Source organism: Hemiscyllium ocellatum, chromosome 8 (genome assembly GCF_020745735.1).
Source record: "Hemiscyllium ocellatum isolate sHemOce1 chromosome 8, sHemOce1.pat.X.cur, whole genome shotgun sequence".
Taxonomy (NCBI): Eukaryota; Metazoa; Chordata; class Chondrichthyes; order Orectolobiformes; family Hemiscylliidae; genus Hemiscyllium; species Hemiscyllium ocellatum.
This window is the reverse complement of record NC_083408.1, coordinates 25,060,722-25,079,920: the sequence shown is the minus strand read 5'-3', so window position 1 is coordinate 25,079,920 and position 19,199 is coordinate 25,060,722. Positions and strand designations below refer to the sequence as shown.

General features: G+C 40.9%; 1 protein-coding gene across 4 annotated transcripts in view; it reads right to left on the bottom strand.

The window, feature by feature from the left end:
* wdr21 (WD repeat domain 21) overlaps positions 1-19,199 on the bottom strand; it is an 86,148-nt gene that overhangs the window by 25,457 nt on the left and 41,492 nt on the right. For all 4 annotated transcript variants that reach the window (XM_060828698.1, XM_060828697.1, XM_060828699.1 and 1 more), the window contains 3 exons: positions 18,672-18,768; positions 15,733-15,879; positions 7,388-7,437 (listed from right to left, as the gene is read on the bottom strand). In XM_060828698.1, coding sequence (XP_060684681.1) covers positions 7,388-7,437; positions 15,733-15,879; positions 18,672-18,768 — 294 coding nt within the window. The remainder of the gene's footprint in view (positions 1-7,387; positions 7,438-15,732; positions 15,880-18,671; positions 18,769-19,199) is intronic.

Genomic DNA, 19,199 nt, shown 5'->3' with positions numbered 1-19,199 from the left:
TGAGGAAACATTTTTTTCACCTCAAGGGTGATAAAAATATGGAACCCGCTGCCTGAGGGGGTGGGGAAGGCAGTTATGTGCTTAACAATTAGCAGCAACTGGGCAATCATACTCTACACAAATGGAATAAGTGTAGTTTGATGTTTGTTGGTTGGCATAGACAAGATGGGCTAAAGGGCCTATTTCTATAGTGAATGACTCTATGACACTACTATCAGTAAATTTCTTCACACGTTCACTCTCCTCAGCATTTGTTACTCTTTCTGCCCAGACAATCCTTTCCATTCTCTTCCCAACACACATTGTAAAAGCTATTTGGCAAATTGGTCTCCTCCTTCTGTAATATCCAAGTTCTGACATGTACTCAAATCATTCCCCTACATCAAGCTCTCTACAAGCTGCATCTTGTTATTTATTCAGCCTTCTAGTTAGCAACTTTCCCTTTCTCTGACACATTGCTAGCTTCACACTTGTTTGCTTGTAGCAAATTTAAGGTGTGGGTATCATGCTACCAAAAATACTTAAACCTTTACACCTGTTCTAGTTTTTCTCCTTATGTAAATATTTTTGTTTACAGAATTTCCAGACCATGGAAACAGGCCATTCAGCCCTACAAGTCCACACCAACTCGCTGAAGCACATCCCAACCAGACCCATCCCAGTATGGTATTCCAGTAACCTTGCATTTCCCATGGCTAATGCACTGAATCTCCACATCCACATCAGAACTCTATGGGTACTTAGCATGGCCAATCCACCTAACTTGCATATTTTTGGACTGTGGAAGGAAACCAGAACACCCGGCGGAAACCCACGCAGAACGTGCAAATTCCACAGACAGTTACCCGAGGCTGGAATTGATCCTGGCTCCCTGGTGTAATAAGGCAGCATTGCTAACCACTGAGCCACCTATGGTTTTGAGATATGCATCACTTTGGTTTGTCAATGTTCACCTTCATTTGACTTTCACTTTCATGCATGCTGTTACTGGAGTAGTATCTGTTACAATTTGTTCTCTGCTTGCTACAGTGGAGGGATATGGGAAAAACGCAGGCAAATGGGAAATTTGGTTTTGGAAACTGCTCAGCATAGACAAGTTGGATCAAAGGGTCTGTTTATGTGCTGTATGACACTATATATGACTGTGCTTTATCATTTGCTAATGCAACTGATGTTATATTCAAACTCCCTCTCTCAATCTTAACAATAGATCCTGTATTCCTAAACATTTCTTTATTCACTGCTTTTGTTCGGACATTGAAGAGGGTAAGTGGTAAACAGTAACCTTGCAGTTGTGGTTTAGACTCCCCATTGGCTTCTGTCACTGTCTTTTCCATGTACAGGTTTCTTATAAAGTTATTTATCCTTCCAGTTCACTCTGGCTGTTAGGACTGTGAAGAGTTTAATCTAGTTAACCCAATTAAGCGCTTTCCCAAAATCTACAAAACAAATAATTTCTGTCCAAATGCTAAACTGAGTTCACTCAATTATTCTTATAATACTGAGAGCTTCTTTCATTCCCCTTCCTACTGAGGATTCAAACGGACCATCTCCCATGTAATTCTACATCTTTCCACTCACTTGGCGGGAATTCTCACCACAGTTTTTGATGCATGGGCAATCAGACTAAATTGTACAAAATGTTAGAGTATCAGCATGACTTCAAGTTTCTTCCTCAGGTTGATCATTGTTGTTAGCATAAATTCCTCTAGCAATTCTCCTGATCAGCAAATATCTTTGCACAACTTAATAAACATTGATGCTGCATTCTTTCCGATGTTTTTACATGAATCTTGTGAGTAATCCTGTTTATTGCTGCTCTCGTCTCACGCAGTAGCATCGTTGGCCCAACTAAATTAATGTTAATGTTACTCTTTCCCATCTCAAAACACTTCAGGTTTTTTTTGCATTTAGCTCTACAAAATGCTTATTCCATCTTTTTTTCTCATTTTAGCAGGATTTCTTAATAACAGCTCCCTTTCCTTTTGAGAGTTTTCAGTTCTTTATGCTAGGTGCCACTCAATTACTTTGATTTTGCAGATGTAACATCCACTCTTCCCAACCAATCTAATTCCTCAAGTGTCATCCCACTACTCTTAAACACTATTTTCATGTTTTTATGTTTTTCCGCCTAACTCTTTACTTGGATGTCTGCAATTCAGCTTACGTTCTTCTGTGGATAATCCAGAAACTCTGTCCCCATCAAAAAGTGTATAAATCTGTCTCTGCCATTGGTTTCATCCACCAATCTGGCCAAAAGTAGGTGCATTATTTAAACTATTTATTGTCAATCTTCAACTTCAATGGTTGAAGGCTCACTGGACAGCTACTTAAAGAGCTTGTACTTATAGCAAATTCCTTGTTATAAAAGATAATTAAACAAAGCCAAATTAAAGAAAAAACAATCTGTGTTAAGGCCAATTCCTGACAGTAACTCAGGAAACCGGGACACATTGAGAATATCAGAACCAGATCTAGGCAAATAAGCCATGCAAACTAACAGAGAAGATTTGTGAATTATATTTTCAAGGGTCAACAATATATTTATTGTTGGTCACTTATATTATATTATATTTGCATGGATACTTTCTCACGACTAAACTAGGCAAAAATTCACTCTGCTGCAGGGAGTATGATTTCCTTAGCCTCTGGTGCTTCACTTTCCACTATTGAAGATGCATGCATGGATGAGATTGCAGAATAGTTGAGTGCTCCACATATAGATTCAATGCTTATGTTTAAACAAAGCTTAATGTTGTCGGGGAGCCCAGAACTAGAGGGCATAGGTTTAGGGGAAAGATATAAAAGAGACCTAAGGGGCAACTTTTTCACGCATAGGATGGTATGCATATGGAATGAGCTGCCAGAGGAAGTGGTGGAGGCTGGTACAATTACAACATTTAAGAGGCATCTGGATGGGTATATGAATAGAAAGGGTTTGGAGGGATATGGGCCGCATGCTGGCAGGTGGGACTAGATTAGGTTGGGATATCTGGTCGGCATAGACGGGTTGGACCGAAGGGTCTGTTTCCATGCTGTACATCTCTATGTGCAAAATAAAAAGATTTGCCCACCTGGATTAAGACGAATCCATCACAAAGAATAGCCACAATAATTCACAAAATTTAAAAAAAATCCCAAATGGATTTGTGATGAGAAGATTATATGTAAACACAGAGTTATATGTCTTGAAGAGATCACCAGCTTGGTGGATGGGATGCTGTTGACATAAGTTGTTGAAATGGAGTTGAAAAATTGCAAAAAAGAGATAATCATGTGTCACAATTAAGTAAATGTTTAGAAAGGGCAAGGGAAATTTGGGATATAGGTTTTGGGGGCATGTGACCAGCACTCCCCGTGGCTCTGGAAAGGGATAATAACTTTTTACCAACACCATCAACGAATGTTGTACGTCCTCAAGCCAACTGCAAACTTGGATCACAATAGGCATTAATAAACAAACAAGGAGGCAAATCATAGAACATAGAACATTCCAGTGCAGTACAGGCCCTTCGGCCCTCAAGGTAGCAATGACCTACGAAACCAATCTGAAGCCCATCTAACCTACACTATTCCATTCTCATCCATATGTTTATCCAATGACCATTTAAATGCCCTTAAAGTTGGCAAGTCTACTACAGTTGCATGCAGGGCGTTCTACACCTTTACTACACTCCGAGATCTGTCTTATATCTATCACAATTCAATTTAAAGCTATGTCCCCTCGTGCTCGCCATCACTATCCAAAAAAAAGGCTCTCCTCCTGTCCACCCTATCTAACCCTGTGATTATTTTGTATGTCACAATTAAGTCACCTCTCAATCTTTTTGTCTCCCATGAAAACAGCCTCAAATACCTCATCCTTTCCTCTTAAGAACTTCCCTCCACACCAGGCAACATTGTAGTAAATCTGCTCTGAACTCTTTTAAAAGCTTCCATACCCTTCCTATAATGCGGTGACCAGAACTGTATGCAATACTCCAAGTATGGCCGCACCAGCGTTTTGTACAGCTGGAATATGACCTATGGCTCTGAAACTCAATCCCTCCAGCAATAAAAGCTAACACACCATATGCCTTTTTAATAACCCTATCGACCTGGGTGGCAACTTTCAGGGATCTATATACACGAACACCAAGATTTCTCTGCTCATCTACACCACCAAGAATCTTACCATTAGACCAGTACACCTTATTGCTGTTGCTCCTTCCAATGTAAATTACCTCACACTTTTCCACATTAGTACGGCACAGTGGCTCAGTGGTTAGCACTGCAGCCTCACAGCACCTGGAAGCCAGGTTCGAGTCCAGCCTTGGAGTGACTGTCTGAGAGGAGTTTGCACATTCTCCCTGCGTCTGCGTGGGTTTCCTCCCACAGTCCAAAGATGTGCAGGTCAGGTGGGTTACTCTTCGGAGGGGTTGGTGTGAACTTGTTGGGCCAAAGGGCCTGTTTCCACACTCTAGGGAATCTATATAATCTATCTACCTAAACTCCATTTGCCATCTCTCAGCCCAGCTCTGCAGCTTATCTATGTCCCTGCAACTTCCTCGGCACTATCCACAACTCCACTGACCTTAGTGTCATCCACAAATTTACGAACCCATCCTTCTACACCCTCATCCAGGTCCTAAACAGATCCGTGCAGTACACCACTAGGAACTGAACTCCGGGATGAATATTTCCCATCAACCATCACTCTGTTTTCTTTCAGCTAGCCAATTTCTGATCCATACAGCAAAATCACCCTCAATCCTATGCTTCCATATTTTGTGCAATAGCCTCCCATGGGGAATCTTATCAAACACCTTACTGAACTCCATATGCACCACATGAACCGCTTTACCCCCATCTACCTGTTTGGTCAAAGAACTTAATAAGGTTTGTGACACATGACCTATGCTTCACAAAACAATATTGACTCTACCCTACTAAAGTACTCCTTTCTCTAGGATTATAAAACCTATCCTCTTGTAACCTTTTCCAACACTTTACCCACAACCGACGTAAGGCTCACTGGTCTATAATTACCAGGGTTGTCTCTATTCCACAGCTTGAACCAAGGGACATTTGCTGTCCTCCAGTCTTTCTACATGAATAGTGTCAGAAATGATGACATAAAGATCAAAAAACAAAGGCTCTGTAATCTCCTCCTTCCCAGAGAATGAATCCGAGGATAAATCACATCCGGTAGAGGGGGCTTATCTATTTTCACATTTCCAGAATTACTAACACCTCCTCCTTATGCATTTCAATCCCATCTAGTCTAGCAGCCTGTATCTTAGTATTCTCCTCTCAACATTGTCTTTTTCCAGTGTGAATACTGACGGAAAATATTCATTTGGCGCTTCTCTTATCTTCTCGGACTCCACGCACAACTTCCCACTACTATCCGTGATTGGCCCTAATCTTACTCGAGTCATTCTTTTATTCCTGACATACCTACAGAAAGCTTTAGGGTTTTTCTTGATCCTACCTGCCAAAGATTTCTCATGTCCCCTCCTGGCTCTTCTTAGCTCTCTCTTTAGGTCTTTCCTGGCTAACTTTTAACTCTGAAGTGCTCTAACTGAGCTTTCACGTCTCATACTAACATAAGCATTCTTCCTCCTCTTGACAAGAGAGTCAACTTCTTTAGTAAACCACAGTCTTCTCGTTCGACCACTTCCTCCCTGCCTGACAGGTACGTACTGATAAGGACACGCAGTAGCTGTTCTTTAAATAAGCTCCACATTTCAATTGTGCCCAATCCCCTGCAGTTTCCTTCCTCATTCTAAATCCTGCCCAATCACATCATAATTGCCTTTTCCCCAGTTATAACTCTTGCCCTGCAGAATATACCTTTCCCTTTCCATCAGTAAAGTGAACATAACTGAATTGCACTATCAACAATGCTCACCTACCTCCAAATCTAACACTTGGCCAGATTCATTACCCATTACCAAATCCAACGTGGCTTTGCCCCTTGTTGGCATGTCTAAATGCTGTGTCAGAAAACCCTCCTGCACACACTGGACAAAATCTGACCCATCTAAAGTACTCGAACTATGGTACTTCCAGTCAATATTTGGGAAGTTAAAGATCCCATAATTATCTTTGCTTTCCTTTGCTCTAGTCTTTGGAACTATTTGGAGGCTGATAAACTCCCAACAGGGTGATCTCCTTTCCGGTTTCCAAACTCAGCCCATACTACCTCAGTAGACAAGTCCTCAAAAGTCCTTTCTGCAACATATTACTGTCCTTGACTGACAATGCCACACCACCCCTCTTTTACCATCTTAACTGTTCTTACTGAAACATCTAAATCCCTGCAGCAACCATTCATGTCTCTGCTTTATCCATGTCTCTAAAATGGTCACAACATCGAAATCCTAGGTACCAACCCATGCTGCAAGTTCAGCCACCTTATTCTGGATGCTCCTGGTGTTGAAGTTGACACACTTCAAACCACTTTCCTGCTTGTTGGTGCACTCTTGCTACCTTGAAACCTTATTTCTGATCTCACTCTCAAACTCCTGGAATCTGCAATTTAGGTTCCCATCCCCCTGCTGAATCAGTTGAAACCCTCCTGAAGAGTATTAGCAAATTTCACCGCCCCTCCCCCCGCCCGCCGCCCGCCCACCCCCACATTGTAACTCTTCTCAGTAACCCCCTCCCCCTCCTGAATGATCTGAAGTTCATCAGCTCCAGCTCCAGTTCCCTAACATGATTTTTGAGGTTGGGTGCACTTCCCGCAGATGAAGTCAGCAGGGACACTAGCGGTGACCCTTAGCTCCCACATTCTGCAGGAGGAACATTCAACCGCCCTAACCTCCATTCCCCTTATTCTAAATTCCCAAAGAGACTATTGAAAAATAAAGAATAAAAAAAAACCAGTTACCTTACCAATGCGGCACACATAACTCTTTTTTTTGGTTAGAGGTGAAGGACGGATGGGAGACACTACCTAAGTAGTGTTTAAGGTAACACAACCACCCAAGTATACTACTTCACTTACTCAGCAGTCCCATGTCCACTCCTGCTCAGTGTGCGCTCCGCCTATTCATGAGTTAAGTCTTTAGAGCAGTCACTTATCTTCCTTTCAGGTTGTGTAAGTGGGCGAAGGAAGCTACATTTAATTTGATTGCTACTGAAATACTCTTTAAAAACATTTCTGTAATTTTAAATACAATTGTACTTCCTTGTTGAAGCAAAGTGAAACATTTCTAATTAAGAAAACAATATTGTGAGAAGACTTGCAAGGCAAACAAACTCAGCAGTCAAAAACCTGGAGGAGTTAACACATTCTCTGTTGGTGGCAGATTAATTTCATGACCATTGCTAGAGAGCAGATCAGTAAATTGTGTTATTAAATCAGAAGACATTAACCAGCCCAAAATATCGTCAAGGATACAAGACATGAGAATCACGGCCGTTCAGAGACGCCCAACAAGCTGCAGTCCCCTGCAAAATTAGCAAGAATTAGCAACAGTTAGAAAAGTCTATTATTTTATTTAAACACCTTCCACAACACGAGTTAAAAGTGTAACATACTATTTACTATCAGAGTAGATAAGATCAAATAATCACAACACTTGTCACCATTTTTGTTGTACTGCATCACCTCCAGCTACAGGGGATCATCAATATCAGTCCTATACAAACTTAATTTGCTGAGATGGATGATTGTTCTTCTACAAACTCGAAATGATCAAACTACTTATTTCATTCGAGATGGCAACAGAAGTGTTTGGGACAAATTGCAGACCTCCGAGCAAGATGATATCCAACAGTTTTAGATCATGGCTGAGATAAACCAGGCCAGTAAGGGATCAAGGACATTCTACTTACCAGAAATTAAAGTAGGACAATAATGTTTTATTTTCAATGACCCGAATGAAGGAGGGGGAGAAGCTTTTCACCAAGAGTGCTGAGAGCACTGGGGTAATACAATGAGATTGTGAAGGAAGTTAAAAATCAATTCGGGAGAACAGTTGCAGGATATGTCAGGTTAACTACTGTAAACATTCAATACATTCGAGTATTATTCTAGGGGATGAGAAGGCTTTAAATTATTTCAACAAACCAACTACAACACTCACTAAAAACAGTGATAACATTTCATACAGGTTCAGCAAGCAATCTGGAAGGCAAATGGTATATCACAACAGAATTTGAGTATAGGAGCAAAGAAATTTTGCTCCACTTGTATAAAATACTGTTGAGACAGTACCTGGGTATATTGTGTGCAGTTTTGGCTCCTTGTCTAATGAAGAATAAACCTCGCAAAGAGAATGCAGCGGATATTCACCAGATTCTTGGGATTGTGGGATTGCAAAATGTATGTCTGTATTCTCTGGAGTTTCAAAGAATGTGAGGCGATCTCACAAAACAAAAATTCTTAAAGGGCATGGCAGATGAATGCAGAAAGGGCGATGGGAATGTTCTGGAGCCAGGGTACAGTCTCACAATGAGGGGCAAACCATTTTAGACTGAGGTGAGACCTTTTCCTAGAGTCGGGGTATCGAGGACAAGAGGGCATTGGTTTAAGGTTAGAGGAGAAAGAATAAAAGGGAAACTGAATGGCAACTTTTTTTTACACAGTGGATGGTGTGCATATGGAATGAGCTGCCAGCGCAAGTTGTTGAGGAGGGTACATTAATAACATTTAAAAGGCATTTGGACAAATACATGGATAGCAAAGAATTAGAAGGATATGGGCCGAGTGCAGTAAAATGGGGATAGCAACGCACGGACATTGTGATCGGCATGAACCAGTTTGGGCCAAAGGGCCTATCTCCTTACTATAGGACTCTATGAGGAGGAATTCTTTCACTCAGAGGGTGGTGAATGTTTGGAATTCTCTACCTCAGAGGAGTATGGAGGTTATGTCACTGTGTATCTTCAAGACAGAGATCAATAGATTTCAAAATATTAATGACATATATCACCAAGATGGCAGTGAAATGGAACTCAGGAACTGGATTTCGTCTATTCTGTCTGTTTCTTTTCTATCTCTTTTTTTTCCCTTTTGACCTCCTGTCCTCAGGTGGCACTGGCAAGAATGAAAACCAGCATGGACTCAAGAGTGGACTGGACTACCAACCTCGATGTAAAGCCCAGCTTGGTCTAGATTGGAAGGACTGCTATACTGAACTCTTATTCCTTTATTTTTCAGATATATTGCCAGACGTTTAACTTTTGTTTTTCTAACTTTTTCTCCCTAGGAATCTGTGCCTAGATACCTTGGTACTTATAATGGCACTGTAACTGGCAACTTGTCAACTTCTCACTGTTCTCATGTGAATACATGTGACAATAAAGTTAATTCTAACTCTGATCAAGAAATTTGGGGGATTGTGCAGGAATATGGCATTAAGGTCAATGATCAGCCATATCCTAGAACAGCAGAGTAGATTCAAGGGACTGAATGGCCTACACGTTCTGAGCTACAAAGTAATCAAAAAGTTTAGTCCTCATCTAGAATACAAAGTGCTGTTACAAAATTTGGGAGTTCTGGTTAAATTTCACCTAAAACACTATTAATATTCAGAAATCACAAATCCACAAGAATGATCAGAGAATCAACACATCCTGGATGCCAAGTCTAAAAAGATTAAATTATGAGGATAGATTGGATATTGATGATGATTGGAGGATTTGATGGGGTAGATAAAGAGAAACGGTTTTCAATAAGGTGGGGGGTGGTTAATCATAGAATTTGAGTTAGATAAATCAGGAGTATTTCTAGCTAATTCCTATTTATAATCTCAGATTTTCAAAACCTGCCGTACTTTGCTTTGGCGTTGATAACTTTTTGTTTGGAAAATGAAGGGTTACAGAACGAAGGTTGGTGGTTGAATAGTTCAGGACTAATCCATCTGAATAGCAGAACAGCATCAAGGGAACTTAATGGTCTTCGAGAGTACAACGAGAGAGAAAGGGGATTGCTGAAGGTAATGAACAGGGCTTTCTGCCACAAAACTGTGTCCCAATGATCATTGGGAGCAATTATCTATGATACAGTGGGGGAAATGTGTAAAAGGTTAACGATTGGGAAGAAACCCTAAGATATTTACAGAAAAAAATTTCTCAATCAGCATGTTTCCAGACTAATGAATAAGAAAGCAGTGTGCATTACATGCACAATGAAGGAGATAGCTGAAAGTTTGGAAGTGAAGGCTGACAACACATTTAAGCCACTTATATTGGTTTATCAGATCAAAGTGTTGTTCAACTTGTCAAACTGTTACAGGATTAGATAAGAAAGAGCAGACAACCCAAGCCAGTACATTACTTTACAGAGTGGGACTCATTGCTCATGCCAACTAGCAAGCAGAACACTGAGGAGAGGGAAGCATAATTTGAAGAGGTGTTCCTTGCTGATTCCACATTTCTGTCATGCATTTCCCTGAGAATATCTGCTCCCAACTTATGCACCACAGTTCCTGCCTAATAGCATTGCAATTCCCCCTCCCTCAACGAAACATTTTCCCATATGATCTGCGCCTATCCCTCTCCATGACTATAGTAAAGGTCAGGGTGTTGTGATCACTATCACCGAAATGCTCTCCCACCAAGAGCTCTGACATCTGACCTGGTTTGTTGGCAAGCACCAAATCCAATATAGCCTCACCTCTAGTCAGTCTATCTACATTTTGAGTCAGGAATCCTTCCTGGACACATCTAACAAAGTCTGCAACATCCAAACTATTTGCACTGAGGAAGTTCCAATCAATATTACGGAAGTTGAAATCACCACCAACAACAACCCTATTACGTCTGCACCTTTCCAAAATCTGCCTCCCAATCTGCTCCTCCATGTTTCTGTTGCTATTGGGGGAGGGGTGGGTCAATAGAAAACTCCCAATAAAGGGGCTGCTCCTTTCTTGTTTCTGATTTCCACCCATTCTGATTCACTAGTCAAATCCTCCTTCATGGCCTCCCTTTTTGCAGGTGTGACACGATTCCTGATCAGCAATACCTCTCTTCCCTCTCTCCCTATTCCTTTTACATAGAACATAGAACATAGAAGGATACAGCGCAGTACAGGCCCTTCGGCCCTCGATGTTGCGCCGACCGAATCCTACCTAACCTATACTAGCCCAATAACTTCCAAATGCCTATCCAATGCCCGCTTAAATGACCATAAAGAAGGAGAGTTCACCACTGATACGGGCAGGGCATTCCATGAACTCACAACCCGCTGTGTGAAGAATCTACCCCTAACATCTGTCCTATACCTACCACCCCTTAATTTAAAGCTATGTCCCCTAGTAACACCTGACTCCATTAGCGGTAAAAGGTTCTTAGTATCTACCCTATCTAAACCCCTAATCATCTTATACACTTCTATCAGATCTCCCCTAAACCTTCTCTTCTCCAATGAGAACAGCCCCAAGTGCCTCAGCCTTTCCTCATAAGATTTTCCTACCATTCCAGGCAACATCCTGGTAAACCTCCTCTGCACTCGTTCTAAAGCTTCCACATCCTTCCTATAGTATGGCGACCAAAACTGCACACAATACTCCAGATGAGGCCTCACCAGAGTCTTATACAACTGCAACATGACCTCAGGACTCCGGAACTCAATTCCTCTGCCAATAAAGCCCAGTACACCATATGCCTTCCTCACAGCACTGAACCACCTAAACCCCAGAACATTCAACAACCATTCCTGCTCCTGTGATATCCAAGTCTCTGTAATGGCCACAACATTGTGGCCTTTGGCTTTGGTCTTTAGGTCATCATCGTCTACAGGAATCGTGCCAGAAGACTGGAGGATAGCAAACGTTGTCTCCTTGTTCAAGAAGGGGAGTAGAGACGACCCTGGTAATTATAGACCAGAGAGTCTTACTTCTGTGGTAGGTAAAGTGTTGGAAAGGGTTATAAGAGAATGGATTTATAATCATCTAGAGAGGAACTGGGTGGTCAGGGATAGTCAACACAGTTTTGTGAAGGGTATTGAGTTCTTTGAAAAGGTTACCAAATAAGTGGATGAGGGTAAAGTGGTTGATGTGGTGTAGATGGATTTCAGTAAGGTGTTTGATAAGGTTCCCCACTGTAGGCTATTGCACAAAATAAGGAGGCATGGGATTGAGGGTGATTTAGAGATTTGGATCAGAACTTGGCTAGCTAAAAGAATACAGAGGGTGTTGGTTGATGGGAAATATTCATCTTGGGAGTTCAGTTCCTAGTGGATTACTGCAAGGATCTATTTTGGGTTCACTGCTGTTTGTCATTTTTATAAATGACCTGGATAAGGGCATAGAAGGATGGGTTAGTAAATGTGCAGGTGACACTGTGGTTGGTAGTGTTGTGGATCGTGACGAAGGATGTTTCAGGTTACAGAAAGACATGAATAAGCTGCAGAGCTGGGCTGAGAGGTGGCAAATGAAGTATAATATGGAAAAGTGTGAGGTCATTCACTTTGGAAGGAGTAACAGGAGTAAAGAATACTGGGCTAATGGTAGTGTAGATGAGCAGAGAGATCTTGGTGTCCATGTACATAGATCCTTGAAAACTGCCACTCAGGTTGATAGGGTTATTAAGAAAGCATACATGTGTTAGCTTTTATTGGTAGAGGGATTGAGTTTTGGAACCAATGAGATCATGCTGTAAGCTGTACAAAACTCTGGTACAGCTACACTTGGAGTATTGAGTATTGTATTCTCACCGCATTATAGGAAGGATATGGAAGCTTTGGAGAGAGTGCAGAGGAGATTTACTAGGATATGGAGGGAATGTCTTACAAGGAAAGGCTGAGGGACTTGAGGCTGTTTTTGAGAGAGAGAGAAAAAGGTTAAAAGCTGACTTAATTGAGAAATATAAGATAATCAGAAGGTTAGATAGGGTGGATAGTGAGAGCCTTTTTCCTCGGATGGTGAAGGCTTACACGAGGGGACATAAACCTTAAATTGAGGGGTGATAGATATAGGACAGATGTCAGAGTACTCAGGAGTAGTAGTGGAGCACACTGCCTGAACAGTAGTAGACGCGCCAACTTTAAGGGCATTTAAATAGTCATTGAATAGGCATATGGAGAGGGCTTCAGATTTGTTCCACAGATTGGCACAACATTGAGGGCCAAAGGGCCTGTACTGTGCTGTAATGTCTATGTTCTATCGCATGCTCCAAGTAATGATTCATGCTCTAAGTTCATCAGCCTTATTTCTGACACTTGCATTAAAATAGACACGCCTCAACCCATCGCACTGACTGCAACTTTTCCATCAACGGTCTATCCTTCCTCAGACTCTCTGCATGCAGTACTTGCCTGTTCACTACCTATCCCATCCTGTAATCCACAGCTCCAGTTTAAACTATACCTGCCAAGCTAGTTTAAACCCTCCCAAAAAACTCTTAACAAAATGAGAAAACACTATCTGAATAGCAGAAAGTGAGACAAACAATCCAATTATATGACAGTATTTTGAACACAACATCTCATTGCCAGTGATGACTTGCTTCAATGGGAGATACAATAATTCTTTGACTGCAGATTATTCAAAAAATTCATCAGGAACATTTGGACATTAAAATGTGTTGCGTAAGGGGGCAAGTTTCAGTCTGGTAGCCAGGTATTTCTCAATCATGAGATAATTGCCAACAGTATTCCTCAAATTTTGAACAGTCAAAAAAAAAACATTATTTCCTTCATCTTTTTCATCAAGACCATCAGAGTGGGAATAGATATATTGGAGTTTAATGGGAAGAACTTGATTATTATCATTGATAATGCCTCTAAGTGGATTGGAGTCAATTGTTTACGCAAACTCAGCAGAAATACTGACAGAATCATTCAAGAGAATCTACTCAACGCATAGAACTCTGGACATTGTGTTCTCAGATGGTGGTCCACATTTTCATGGGCAATTGGTATATGAATATAAGTTCACTTCCCTAACCTCAAGCAAATAGATACAATGGTTGCAAAGTATAGACAGTAAAAACAATACTAAAGATTCAAGTCTTGCACTATGAAGTTACCGACCTTCACTATTACAGAAAGGGCTTGCACTGTCAATTACTGATGTGTCTGAAATTAGTAGCACAACTTGCATGTCTGTCTCAGATGTTGAAATCTCACATGAATGAAAATGGTCGCAACAGAGATAAACAGTCGAAACAGAGCCAAGAGAAAGCCAAGCTCAAAACTTCAAGAAAAGGTACAAGGCACAACAGTTACCAAGCTGTAGTCCAAGGAGAGAGAATGGATAAGAAATTAAAAGGGAGAAGGACTGAGCAGAGCACAAACATCATAATGGTTCGTCAAGAAGTAGGAATGCCCAGAAATGGTCACAATACTCCAGTTACTGCTGAACCATTGTTTTAGACAGTTAATATAGTTTCCTTGTTACTTTACACTGTTCTGCAATTCATAAAGCTTAGGACACTGCATGCATAATTAACCAGTCTCTCAACCTAATCTGACCTTCAGTAATGAAGCTGTGCCCAAACTCTCTTTGGTCTTGCATCCTTTTTAGAAACATCTCCTTTGAATCAGACTGTCTCTCCTCATTCTTTCTTCTAAAATTGATCAGTTCACAAGTCCCATCACTAAATTTCATTTCTCTGACCATTTAATCAATTGTCTATGTCGTTTCAAAATTCTACACTATCCTACCCACAGTTCATTCTGCTTCCAAGTCATTGACAACTTTTGAACTTGTACCATGTGTACCAAGACCTGGTCATTATTTTACAAAAAGAGCAGGGTCTGATTACCAATCCCTAAGGAACTCCACTGCAAACCGCTCTCTGGTCTGAAAACCATTCATGAACCAAGCTGTGTGTTTTCTGTCACACGGCTAGTTTAATTTCCCATCAACCTTTTTATACCATGTGTTAGACTTTACATGCAATCTGTTGTGATGTACTAAGTCTTTTGGAAGTCAACTTACGCAAACATATTACACTCAACAACTCTATTAACTCTTCAAAAATAAGTTCAGTAAGTTAGTTAAGCACAATTTGCCCACAAATCCACACAAAGTGGCTTTTAATTTTGTCCTGAACGGTTGTTTCTAAAAATTCCCCTCTAAAGTTAAACTGATTGGCTTGTCATTATTGGCGGAATGCTTGCACCCTTTTTTTGGGAATTTGATCATCTGTGGTGAGAGAAACACTTTGAAAATGAGGCAGAGGATTGTTTAAAAATAACGATCTCAAATACAAGTTAATTGCAAATAAATTCAACAAGGAATTCAGGTGAAACTTCTTTATCCGGACAGTAATGTGGAACCATGATGCTACCAGTGTGGGTTTGAACAAGTAACAAATTAAGCTTCCTGTTAAAAGCTTCTAAGTGCGTAGGGGAGAAAGGAATAGAAGGGTGTGCTTACAGAGTTGGAGAAAGTAGGGTGGGAGCTAAACACAGCACAGATAAGTTGGGCTGAACAGCCTGATTATGTGCTATAAATTCAATATGAAATTACATTTGACCAATTGATGAGACTGCGAGCAATATCAATGGTCATTACAAAGTAAATGGCTTTGAGGAAAAATAGCAGCAAAGGCTATGTCAAACTTCATCGGTGGGAATGACAATTCTCTGAATTAATTGCTAAATTAAGCTCTCGGTCACAGAACAGGGTGACGTGTGAAATAATCAAAGAGGGGATAAACCTTTTCTTTATCTTCTACATCCAAAGCAAAAGACGACAAAAGGACATTATGCATTTGATAATTAAGTGCCTGAAGTTACAAAGTTGCATTTCAAGAGCTCAAACATTTAACCTCAATAAAAAAGCAACAAACCTTACGATGCGTGGAGTAGAGATTGTCACACATATCCACAGAAATAAGTTGCGATTCTTTCCGATGTCCATCCAAATTTAAAATTCCATATTTGTAGCCAGCCTTATCAGTTATTGCAGCAAATATCCGCTCCACGTTGGTGTCTGCCTGTTGAACATGGCACATTACAAGCAAGTTTTGTTAAGATTTATATGTATTGTTTAGTCGGTGATCATGGAGTCACAGATTTCAGTTACAACACATACATAAGAACATGAGAAATAGGGACAGGAGTAGGCCGTCTGGCCCATTGAGCCTGCTCCGCCATTCAATAAGATCATGGCTGATCTTTTCATGGACTCAGCTCCACTTACCCACCCTCTCATTGTATCCCTTAACTCCTTACTGTTCAGAAATCAATCTTTGCCTCAAAAACATTCAATGCAGTGGCCTCAACAGCTTCTCTGGGCAGGGAATCCCACAGATTCTCAACCCTCCTGAACTCAGTCCTAAATCTGCTTCCCTTTATTTTGAGGTTATGCCCCATAGTCACTAAGGGACTCTTAGTGGGTCACGAAGTGTCATCTGCGAACTTTGAGACAATACACTTGCCCCCAATTCTAAATCATCCATTTAAATTGTAAACAACTGCAGTTCCAACATTGATCCCTGAGGCACACCCCTAGCCACTGATTGCCGACCAGAAAATCATCCACTTAACCCCATTCTTTGCTTTCTGCTCAGTAACCAACCTTCTATGCTAAAACATTAGCTATAATGCCTTGCACTTTTACCTTATGCTGCAGCCTTTTGTGTGGCATCTTGTCGACTGCATTCTGGAAATCGAGATACACCACAACCACCGATTCCCCATTGTCTACCACAAAGAACTTCAATAAGGTGGCCATTCAGCCCATCAAATTCATGTCAACTCCCACCCATCCTGGCAGTCACCTCCCATAGCCTTGCAAGTTAGTAAATGGCAGTCCAAATTCAAAATTGGTAGTCACTATGTGGACGAGCTGGTATTGGACTGGGGTGGACAAAGTTTAAAAAAAATCACACAGCACCAGATTATAGTCAATGGGTGGCAGCTACCTGATAAAGGAGCAGTGCTCTGAAAGCTAGTGCTTCCAAATACACATGTTGCACTATAACCTGGTGTTGTGTGATTTTTAACAATTTCTGTGGTTTCTACCACACTCATGGGCAGTGTATTCTGGGTTATGACTACTTGTTTCACACACCCTTGCACCTTTTGCCCTAAAGCTGAAACTGTGCCCTCTAATACAAAGACACTGTTTGACTTTGGCTACTTTATCTAGATTTATCATAATCCTGAATATTTCTTACCAAACCTCCTATCAATCTCCTCAGTTCCAAAGAGAACAATCCAAACACACTTTGCATCTAAAATCCATCAACTCTGGGACCATCATGGTTAACCTCTTCTGTTATTTTCCTCACCTTTCTGAAAATATGGTGACACTGGAACTGGACACAATATCCTAGTTCAGTCAAAAGGATATGTAGCTGACACCGTCTCAGCTACCAATTGCAGTTCACAGAATCCTTACAGTGTGGAAACAGGCCCTTTGGCCCAACAAGTCCACATCAACCCTGCAAACAGTAACTCACCCAGACCCATTCCCCTACTACTCTACATTTTACCCCTGACAAAGGAACCTAATCTACCTATTCCTGAACACAATAGCCAATTCACCTAATCTGCACATCTTTGGATATTGGGAGGAAATTGGAACACCCAGAGGAAACCCACGCAGACATGGGGAGAATGTGCAAATTCCACAGCCTGAGGCCAGAATCGAACCTGTGAGGCAGCAGTGGTTACTGAGTCACTGCGCTGCCCCTTGCCCCCCCCCCCCTTGCCCTAAAGCTGAAAACTGTCCTCTCATCTTTATACAGGTCTATTTGGGTCTGTTATAATCCTGAATATTTCGATCAAATCTCCTATCAATCTCCTCAGTTCCAAGGAGAACAATCCAGCTAGGTGTTACTCAATAATGAATCCACGAATAAATGTCATAAGTAGTTTCATTGCACGTACAGATAGGAGTCATGAAGACACAGTTACAACAGAAAGAAAGAGACCTCTGCAGCATTTAGTAATAATAACCAACTGGGAATACTCTATGAATCAAAAACGGATTCCCCTCCCACCCAAAAAAATCATGTGATCACTTAGGAGAGGCTAAATTCCATCTCACTCCCCCACCAATAAACCATGTCTCATTCCCCCCTCTTCCCTGGATAAACCTCGCTTCACTCCCTTTCCCTCCTCCAACCCCCATTTTAACCACCCGATTAGCCCCACCTTGCCCCCAGATTAACCCCACCTTGTTCTCTTCCCCTCCCAGATAAAACTCCACTTTCCCCCAAATTAATCCCACCTCACCCCCCTAAATAAACATCATGTCAGCCATGAGCTCAATCAATATAAATCAAGATCCATTTGAAACAATTGAACATCACCTGAAGTCTCATGACCCTCGCAATTCTTTATATCCTCTGAATCCCTTCACCTAGGTCATTAATAAAAAGCATTAAACAGAAAATAACCGCTAACATCAATACGAGTTGGTTCTTAATGCTTCACATATGATCATTGTTACCAAAATCTCTAATCTTGGAGAGAAGTCTCTGGTACGGTACACAATAGAAGGCTTTCGCAATTCAGGGCAGACAACTTCTATCAAAGTTCCTCTTACCTTGGGTGACTTCTTTCAAAATTGTCATCAAGTTATTCATACCATTCAGTGTAGGCCTGTATTAAACACTTTGATCAGCCTTTGTGTTTTTGATCAGTCCTATTAGTTAGATAATGGCCAATGCAACCTTTAATCATGACAATTCCAATCAAAGCATTTCCCATTATCAAAGTTTTGTCAACCACTTGCAAACCAGGAAAAAAAACTATAAATTTAATTCCTTATACTCACCAAAAGCATTTGGAAATTGCTTTGCATGGACGAATCCAAACTCCGAATGTCCAATTTATTCTTTCTCATCCCACTGACCTTGAGTTCTTGAATAAATCTGTAAATAATGTAGAGTGGTGGAAATAATTGTGTGCATGTATATATAATGGTGACCATATCAAACCTCAAATAGTACGAACTCAAGGAAGATTGAAGGAGATTCACCATAAAAGGACTTATGGATCATTAAAGTGTCACAATGTGGAAAATGATGAAAATGGCTGCCATCCTGCATAATCACGAGAGTGAGAATACAAGTGAAGGCATGCTTCAGCCAAACCATATTGGCAATTCTGAACAGTTCTGATATCAAATCTTCAGAAAGGTATACTGGACTTGCTTGGAGCACAGTATAAATTCACAAAAATAGTAAAGATTAAATTACAGTCAGAAAATATGAAGAGAAAGATAGTTTTGCCCATTCTGCTCTATTTCCATTTGCTGGGGAATCTAGGCCAGGAGTCGGAGTCTTACAAAGTTATACCCAAA